Source organism: Engraulis encrasicolus, chromosome 3 (assembly GCF_034702125.1).
Source record: "Engraulis encrasicolus isolate BLACKSEA-1 chromosome 3, IST_EnEncr_1.0, whole genome shotgun sequence".
Taxonomy (NCBI): domain Eukaryota; kingdom Metazoa; phylum Chordata; class Actinopteri; order Clupeiformes; family Engraulidae; genus Engraulis; species Engraulis encrasicolus.
In genome coordinates this window covers 46,760,883-46,770,882 of record NC_085859.1, presented here as the reverse complement: position 1 = coordinate 46,770,882, position 10,000 = coordinate 46,760,883, and the positions used below count along the sequence as shown (strand labels likewise).

Genomic DNA, 10,000 nt, shown 5'->3' with positions numbered 1-10,000 from the left:
AACGAAACCGGAAACGTTATTATTTTTTATGTTCTGGAACGGAAACACTTATTTAAAAATAATGGTAACCGGTTAATACCGGTTAATACCGTTCCTCAAACTAAAACATAAAGTAATTATTCTCCTGTGCACGTTACCATGACGGCTGCGATTCACGTCCTGTGTGACATTCTCTGACTGAATGGAGAGAGAGCTGTGGATTACAAAGTCTCCACTCCACATAAGAGAAACCACTGTCATACAAAAGGGCAGTTTCCATTGCATCATTGATATTGCAGAGAAGTACGTGTAAAGCGCACAGAGAATGTTCGACGTTATTAGGCATCCATGGCCGCTTCGAATATGCACAAACTCACAATCTTCATCATAGCGCTCCCCGTGACCCAAGTCAGCGTGGAGCGCGCATTTTCATCATTGAGGTTTATTCTCCGCTTAGGTCGTCCCTGAATGACAAAATTCTGGAGGATATTCTTTTCATCCGCTTGAATAAACAGTTTGAAAGTAGGCTGACTCATTTGCACTTCCGTCTTTCTTGGTTAATTAACGTCAGTTAGGCCTATGGGGAGTAATCAGCTGACAGGAACGAAATTAACCGTTCCGGGAACGATATTTTTTTGCTCTAACCGGTTCGGGAACGTCAATTTATTGGTGGAATTCATAACCGGAAACGTTATAATTCTGTTTCTGTTCGGAACGGAACGTTTGAAAAAAAAATAACGGTTCAATGCCCTGGTTAATATAGAATAGAATAGAATAGAATAGAATAGAATAGACTTAATTGTCATGCAAGCATGACACTTGTCTTTGGTCTCACTGTATAAAAAATGGACATTCATACCATTGCTCAAAACATAAATACATACATACATCATTGCATACACCCACTTCCCTCAAGTCACCCTTGCCAGCATTTAACACTTAGAGTGTTGATTTAACATCTTCCAGATTGCATTTGGTTCCAGAGTACACGCTAAGTGCTGAATTGACACTGCATTTTTATACATTACATTACACTTCACATTACATTACACTTAGCTAATGTTTTTTTTTTTTTTAAATCCAAAGCGATTTGCAATTATTTAGAAACCGGGTATTGGTTACAGTCCCTGGAGATATGTGGGGTTAGGTGCCTTGCTCAAGGGCACTTGAACCATGGAGGCAGGAAGGGATTGGTAAGGCTGTGTTACACTAGCCTCGCGACGCCATCCTCTGTACTCCACCCAAAGATTTTGGCTCCGCACATCGTCTGGCAAAAGCCTCGAGCTCGGTTCTCTCAGTGTTTCGCCAATCAGCAAACAGTTGAGAGTGGTGACGTAGAACTCACCCGCGAGCTCCGTTACTGATTGGTTAAGGTAACTATATTCACACTTTCGTTTTGTTATTTGTATGCTTTTGCGACGCTATAACGTAACAGGCATGCTAATAAAGCACAGTATGGGTTTTAATTTGAGTTTGGAACTTCAATTAATTTAAATGATAGAGTAAGATCAGACCATCTCCCATCGTCCACGGAGACGGATTCCTCATGGCTTTTGCCAGACTGATTGACGGAGTCAACAGTCTGCTATTCGCCCAGGCTAGTGTTACACTGTGTGTTGTGTGAATATTAAACTGTGCAGTGCAGACACAGGAAGCACACCATCATCAAAGACTAAAATTCATCCGGACATCTGTTGTGCGGGATATTAAACAACTTGGATAGATTAGACACTGTTGCCCGTCATGTCATTAGTCAGGCTTGTTTGTTTGTTACAATGGCGTTATTTCCTGTCATTGGTTTTGATTACAACCAAAGTACCAACATGTCGCTGGTCTTGCTTGTTTGTTTTTAACTATGGCAGTTTTAGTAATTACTGACATTGCAATTATTTCCAGACATTGATTGTGATTAGTACCAAAGATCAAACTGGCCATGAAATGAAAGTCAGTGTGTAGATGGTAACAGTGTGGCAAATACCAAACAGTCATTATCGGGAGTGTGTGTACATCCGAATTAACTTTGGCAGGTGCTTGACAACAGTTAGCAGACACTAGGAAATGGTTAGTCTGCACACTACGCTTGTGCTCCAAAATCATAAACTGGTATGTAGCCTCTTGGCACAAATGGACCCGCCTGTGGGCCTGTTCATTCATTGCTGAAAAGACTCAACTTCCAACATCATAACAACATTGCTATGACATTACCGACAGCCGTAAAGAAAATATTAAAACTTGCTCATTTTGGTGACAGTATATAGCATAGACCCTCTGCGCAAAGGGATTAATTAAAACAGTGGGCATACTTTGGTAGGTGCTCAACAACAGTAGGGTAGCGGCAGACACTAGGAAACAGTTGGTCTGCTCACTGTGCTTGTGCTCCAAAAGCATGAACTGGTATTTAATTAAAACAGTGGGCATACCGATCTCCGATCCAGCCGGGATTGCAGTGGGGGCACTTGCCGTCGATGCGGCTGCAGTGGTGGCCGTCTTTGCAGGGCGGGCACACGTCCTGGCAGTTCTCGCCAAAGAAGCCCGGGACACACATCTGGTCACACTTGGTGCCGTTCCAGCCCCGCTCGCATGTGATGCAGCGACCCTCTGTCACCTTGCACGGCTGCTGACCCTTGCAGTGGCCACACCTGTGGAGGAGGAGGAGGAGGAGGAGGAGGAGGAGGAGAGGTGGAGGAGGAAAGAGGAGAAGGAGAAGGAGAGGTGGATGAAGGATAAAAGGATAAAGATGAGGAGAAAGGAGGAGAAAGGAAAGTGAGGAGAAGGAGGAGTAGGAGGGAGAAGAGGATATCAAGGAGGAGGACGAGGAGGAGATGGAAGAGGAGGAGGATGATGATGAAGAGGAGGAGGAGAAGAAAGGACAATGAGGAGAGGGAGGAGGAGTAGGAGGGAGAAGAGGAGAATGATAAGGAAGAGGAGGAGCAGGAGGAGGAGGAGGAGGAGGAGGGGAAGGATGGGAAATCAGGAAGAGGAGGAGAAGGAGGAAGAGGAGGAGGAGGGCATTGAGGACACATTGGGGTCAGAGGGAAAACAACTTGTACATTTCTGTTTGCATTCCTCATGTCAGTGGGGGGTCTTGGTGTGACAGCATAAATATGAAGACATTTAAACTTGCTGTGAGCATACATATTGTGTACTTCAGGATAAAGTGAAGGAGGAGGAGGAGGAGGAGGGAGAGAGAGAATGAGCGAGAGAGAAAGAGAGAGAGAGAGAGAGAGAGAGAGAGAGAGAGAGAGAGAGAGAGAGAGAGAGAGAGAGAGAGAGAGATGTGCAGGAAGAAGAGAGGAATGAGAGGCGCCAGCGGGGTAAACAGTAAACAAGATGTACAGCTTGCATTCCTGATGTTTGTTTTCATAGCATGACATCACAAACACATAAACATGTACAAAGTAATATTATAACATTCTCACTCAAGCGTGCTCCCAAACGGCAAAACAAAATGCAATTGTAAAGTAAAAACAAAAATATTTTTTTAAAGAATGACATGAAGCATGTATGGTGTGCATCAGGGGTGTACTGTTAAACAAACAAAAGTGCATATCAGTTTAGGGACAAAATGGCTACAAAATCCCAAGTGTGCGCACAAACGGTAAACCATGATGCAAATAATAAAAACATTTTTGACATGAAGTATGTGTACTAGTGTGCATCAGTGGTGTACTGTAAAGCAAACAAAAGTGCGTATCAGGTCATGGACAAAATGTCTACAAAATCCCAAGCATGCACACAAATTGTACACCATAAATCATATAATAAAAAATACTGTAAGGCAAACAAAAGTGCATATCAGTTCAGGGATAAAATGACTACATAACTGAAAGCCTAAGCCCGGGAGGGGAGAATGCCTTCCCCACGTGTCACATTAGCTGTTCTTTCATATGGCTCTTAATGAGATCCACCTGGGCAACCAGACAGGTAGGATTCAGGAAAACAAGCACACTGGGACAGTACAGTACAGTGGCTGGCTGGCTGGTGGAGTTACAGCTAAAGAAGCACACGGGACACTACAGTACCATGGCTGGCTGGCTGGTGGAGTTATAGCTAAAGCCAGATGTGCAAGGAAGACCTACAGGGCCTTGACAATATGACAAGAACGGGCCAGTACTCAGGAGCCTTTGCAACACTGTGTTTATTACTACAGACAGCCACCAATAACAGTTGGTAGCCTATAACGTGTTAGCCTGGTTATCATCGACTATTCATCAAATCTTTTCAAGACTTGGTCTGACCTAGAGCATAACAATTAACGTTTCCCAAATGGCATGGTTGACCCGCCTCCTTTGGTTTGCAAATGGTCGAGGCCAGAAACGGCTGTGCCGAAATTTAAACCAAACATTTTCTTAGTCCCAATAGAACGTCTCTGCTTAAAGGATTTATCCGGAGTTGGAACAAATTTGCCTGTTTTTTGCATGTTTGGGATGAAATACAGTCACTCTAGAGCAAAATCAAGGCAAAAGGATGCGTTTTGAGAAAGTTTGATAATATCACGTTAGCCTCGTTAGCCATATCAGCTATGCAATATGAAAGATGCGGGCATCGTTTTTCGGCGGTTACACACATTTCAAAAACACAACATTTTAAAGTCTTGCACTGCTCAAAACAACGTCACACTTACCTCGTAATATGTTGAGGGTATCCACACATAAACCAAAGTGTCCAAAGTCCTTCATGTATTCTTGAAAGGTCTGCAGAATGTGTTTTGTGAAGCTACTACCTTGAGAATATCTAAATTACGGTCAAGACAACTATTTGACACTAAAGCCCACCAAGTAGATTGCCGAGTGCGTCGCACCATCAGCTATGATTATTTCCATAGCGAGTAACCACAGCTGATGGTGCGACGCACTCGGCAATGTACTTGGTGGACTTTAGTGCAAGACTTTAAAATGTTGTGTTTTTGAAATGTGTGTAACCGCCGAAAAACGATGCCCGCATCTTTCATATTGCATAGCTGATATGGCTAACGAGGCTAACGTGATATTATCAAACTTTCTCAAAACGCATCCTTTTGCCTTGATTTTGCTCTAGAGTGACTGTATTTCATCCCAAACATGCAAAAAACAGGCAAATTTGTTCCAACTCCGGATAAATCCTTTAAACCATGTCACTGCCTTGAACACTCTACCCAGGGCCGTTTGAGCCGCTCAAAGTTGATTGGTTCCCGACAAAGTGGGTGGAGTTCCAGATTTTCCCGGAGATCAGAAACAGTATTTGCATTGCTCTTAGCCTGACTAGAAGCTACACCAAAGGTCTTGCTAGGTAAAGGTCGGCAAAGGTCACTAGGAGGGCGTGGCTAATAACATGTTTGGATGATGTAATGTAGCATCACAATGCACACCATGCCGCTAGTTTGACAGTACAATAGTCATTAAAAAAGACGTTACTACCACTACCATAGTACTACACTACTACAACATTACACAGAGCTTTCAGTAGTACATTACGACTTGGTCATTGCCAATCCGGTAACAGCAAATGTTCAACATCGGCTATGTTTTGACAGCACATATAGCAGGGAAGAATAGAGCTTAGCTTACTCAAGAATAAAGACAGACTTATTCTTTCCAAAAGCCAAAGCCTGTATAAGTTTTGACGACATTAAAAAGGCTTATGTACATATCTCAAGGACAGGGAGAGTATTCAGATTTTAAAATCACAAAGGAAAGGTGGACATTTCTCTCCTTTTCCATCTCATGTAACACCCTTCAGCGTTCTCTGCAAGTGTGGGAGATATCTGCCACGCAGCTGTGAAGGAAAAGGAAGATGAACGTACTAAAAACATTTTATGATCCATAGAGAGTAACAAGGAATTCAACTCTGTATGGAGATTCGTGTAGTGCTGTTGAACGCAGTGACCCGCCGCCTCTCTGGTTCAACCCATTGTTGTGTGGCAATGAAAGAACTTAAAACTCTATTTAAAGTTAAGGACACACGTACAGGAAGCTCTCCAGGACATAAGACGGCTGCCCAAAGTTAACTGAGTCTTTTTACTGTTAGTCAAACTTTGAACTTGTGGCTTATTCACAACACAACGAAACACGGGAGGGTTATCAAATTGGCTTCTGTTAGTCAAACTGCCACTCTCACAATCACATTCACGTAATCTCATTGTGGGTACCTATGCATAGGTTAACCTGTTAAAACATGGCCTCTGTTATAATTGTGGTGTAATGACAATGCCGAAGTTATCATGCATTACTGAAAGCCCAGTGTAATGGGCATTGGACGGCTACTCCGGCGACCCAGGTTTGATTCCGGCCCAGGCCATTTCCCGATCCCTTCCCATCTCTCTCTCTCTCTCATAAGATTAGATAAGATGCCTTTATTGTCCCCAAGGGGAAATTTGTTTCCACCACCATCAAACAAGTTTACAGCCAAACATAAAGACAAAACCAGAAAATAAGCAAACACACAAATAGGTCGTTTCCTGTCTCTCTCCCGCTATCCTGTCTGAAAAATGATAAATGTCCAAAAAAATATCGTAGCCCCATAATGCATGCCGTACCACCACCAGTGGCACGCTGTAATAGTCACTTAAAGGTTAATAACCATAGAACTACTCTACTATGACATAACAAAGGTCCTTTAGTAATGTGCTATGACTCTGTCATTGCCACTCTGGTAACAGAAAAATGTATAACGCCGTATTTTAATGGATTAAAAAATAAACCTAATCAATTCTGCTCACCTGTTCCGGCAGTTCTGCCCGTAGAACCCGGCGGGGCACGGCTCCCGGCAGAACTTGCCGCGGAAGCCCGGCTTGCAGGTGCACGACCCGTCGGCCTGGTTGCACTTGCCGTGCACGCACTGGCAGTAGCGCTCGCAGTGCTGCCCCCACAGCCGCTCCCGGCACTGGCAGCGGCCCGTGAACTGCTCGCAGGGGCTCCCGTTGCAGGCGCACTGGGTGTTGCAGCTGCGCCCGAACCAGCCGGGCTGGCAGAGGCAGCGGCCCGTGGCCTGGTCGCACACCGAGTTGATGGCACAGTAGCACTGGTTGGCGCACTGCGGCCCCCAGAAGCCGGCGTGGCAGGTGCACTTGCCCGTCTCCTGGTCGCACTTGCCCTTCTGGCAGGCGCAGGGCTTCTCGCAGTTGAAGCCCCAGCGGTTGGGGTTGCAGGTGCAGGCGCCCGTCACGTCGTCACACTTCCCGTTCGGGTAGCAGTTGCACTTGCCTTTGCAGTCCGGACCCCAGAATTGGGTGGGACACTCTGTGTGTGCGTGCGTGGGGAGAACAAAACAAGCAAGCAAACACAAAGGACACAAAGGCTTAAAAACACACAAAAACAAACAACAGAGACAGATGTTTTATTCTCAGCCAGCTGTCACGGACAACATCTTCACAAAGGCAAGCAGTGGTTGGACAAAAAAGCAGCCGACAGCAGCAGAACATCTAAGAGGAGAGAGGGAGAGAGCCCCCCATCTGTCACCGTATGCACAAACACACGCACGCGCACATACACACACACACACGCACACTGACACACGTGCACGCACGCACGCACACACACACACAAATGCTTACACACACGCACACACACACACACATATAAACACGCATGCACACACACGTTCACACATACACACATACACACGCACGCACGCACGCACGCCCACACACACACACACACACACACACACGCACGCACGCACGCACGCACGCACGCCCACACACACACACACACACACACACACACACACACACACACACACACACACACACACACACACACACACACACACAGACAGATGCTTTCTGGAGACCCTTGTCACCTGTGTTTGAAGTGCATATGCCCATGTGACAGATAACAGATGCATTATGTCCGTGTGAATATTAGAATAGACTTAAGTATGAAACAAAATCCCCTTCCACTGATGCTATCTGGGTGTACGTTTTTGTGAAATTTCGGCAAAGAGAGAGAGAGAGTGTGTGTGTGTGTGTGCGTGCGTATGTGTGTGCGTGCGTGCGTTTGTGCGTGTATGTGCGTGCTTACTGGTATCGCAGCTGGCTCCGAAATACCCATGTCGACAGCGGCATTCATTGGGCCTGACACATACCTCGTTCTCCTTACAAGTAAAGTTGCCCTCGCAAAGAGCTGCACAGAAGAAAAAAAACAGACATACAGTATGAAAAATATGTTGGCGATAACAAGACTGCAGGGTCAGTAAAGGGCAAAACTACGTAAGAACAAAGACAAAACGCATTGACAAAACAGGGATCAAAGAAGAAAGAGGGAGATGGATATGGAGAGGCAGATGGGTGGGTACGTACGGAGGATACGAGAGAGAGAGAGAGAGAGAGAGAGAGAGAGAGAGAGAGATAGACACACGCACAGATACAGAGAAAGAGAAGAAGGGGAGAGAGAGAGAGAGAGAGAGATAGAGAGAGAGAGATGGAGAGGCAGATGGAAGGGTACGTACGGATGATGCATTTATGTGTGTGTGTGTGTGTGTGTGTGTGTGTGTGTGCGCGTGTGTGTGTGTGTGTGTGTGTGTGTGTGTGTGTGTGTGTGTGTGTGTGTGTATGGGTGGGTACGTACAGATGATGCATTTATGTGTGTGTGTGTGTGTGTGTGTGTGTGTGTGTGTGTGTGTGTGTGTGTGTGTGTGTGTGTGTGTGTGTGTGTGTGTGTGTGTGTGTACGTACGGATGATGCATTCCTCCCCTAGCTGGGCCCAGCCACCACAGCACACCGCAGCCGCCGACTCGGGTGACCTGGAGAAGAGAAGAGAAGAGAAGAGAACGGAGGATCAGTACCAGCTTGGGGACCAGGGAAACAGATGTATAAGGAGGCAGACAGACACACAAAGAAAGACAGACAGACAGACAGACAGACAGACAGAGAAATGCAGAGAGATACAGACCGACAGACAGAGAGATAGACAGACAGACAGATAGACAGAGAAATGCAGATATACAGAGAGAAAGACAGACAGACACACAGACAGACACACAGACAGAGAAACGCTGAAATACAGAGAGAAAGACAGACAGACAGACAGACAGACAAACAGACAGACAGAGAAATGCAGAGAGATACAGAAAGAAAGACAGACAGAGAGACAGAGAGCTAGTCACAGAGGGAGAGAGGGAGAGAGAGAGAGAGAGAGAGAGAGAGAGAGAGAGACAGAGAGAGAGAGAGAGAGAGAGAAGAACAGACACACAGAGATACAGAGAAAGAGAGGAAGGGTGAGAGAGAGAAAAAGAGATACAGAGAGGTATAGATATGCACTGTAGAACGAGAGAGAGAAAAAATCACACACACACATGCAGCAGATACAGAGACAGAGAGAGAGAGAGAGAGAGAGAGAGAGAGAGAGAGAGAGAGAGAGAGAGAGAGAGAGAGATACAGAGACAGAGCTAGAACCACAGATCGAGAGAGAGACAGGCCTAGCTGTGTCTCCTCTATGTTTCTATCGCTCTCATCCCACTGTCTTGTTTGATCTCAGCACTTGTGTGGGTTTGTGTGGCTTACAGTGCATATTCGGGGGACGGCTGCCTACCATCTGCGGCGCTCCTTCAAGCTCGCATATCACAGATGCTTTTACAAGTGCATCTCCCAGCAATGAATCATCGAAGGCACAAAACACACACTCACTACTCACACAAACACATACACACACTCATACACACACACACACAATAACAAACATGCACTCACGCACGCACGCAAGCACCCGGGCGCGCGCGCACACACACACACGCACGCACGCACGCACACACACACACACACACACACACACACACACACACACACACACACACACACACACACACACACACACACACACACACACGCACACGCACACGCACACGCACACACACACACACACACACGCACACACACACACTAAATCATAAACACGCCCACACACACTCACACATGCACACACTGACTAACCGATATACAAACACACACATATGCACACAAACAATAACATATGTGCTCACATTTGCTTTTCAAAACCAGATAGGCCCTTTGAAACATTGATTAACCCATGAAGGTCATGGAAGA

At 45.8% G+C, this 10,000-nt stretch overlaps 1 protein-coding gene across 2 annotated transcripts in view; it reads right to left on the bottom strand.

Annotated features, from left to right (window-relative positions):
* scarf2 (scavenger receptor class F, member 2) overlaps positions 1 to 10,000 on the bottom strand; it is a 46,800-nt gene that overhangs the window by 29,157 nt on the left and 7,643 nt on the right. For both annotated transcript variants that reach the window (XM_063195527.1, XM_063195528.1), the window contains exons 2-5: positions 8,633 to 8,700; positions 7,980 to 8,081; positions 6,677 to 7,196; positions 2,400 to 2,618 (exon numbers count right to left, since the gene is read on the bottom strand). In XM_063195527.1, the coding sequence (XP_063051597.1) occupies positions 2,400 to 2,618; positions 6,677 to 7,196; positions 7,980 to 8,081; positions 8,633 to 8,700 (909 nt within the window). The remainder of the gene's footprint in view (positions 1 to 2,399; positions 2,619 to 6,676; positions 7,197 to 7,979; positions 8,082 to 8,632; positions 8,701 to 10,000) is intronic.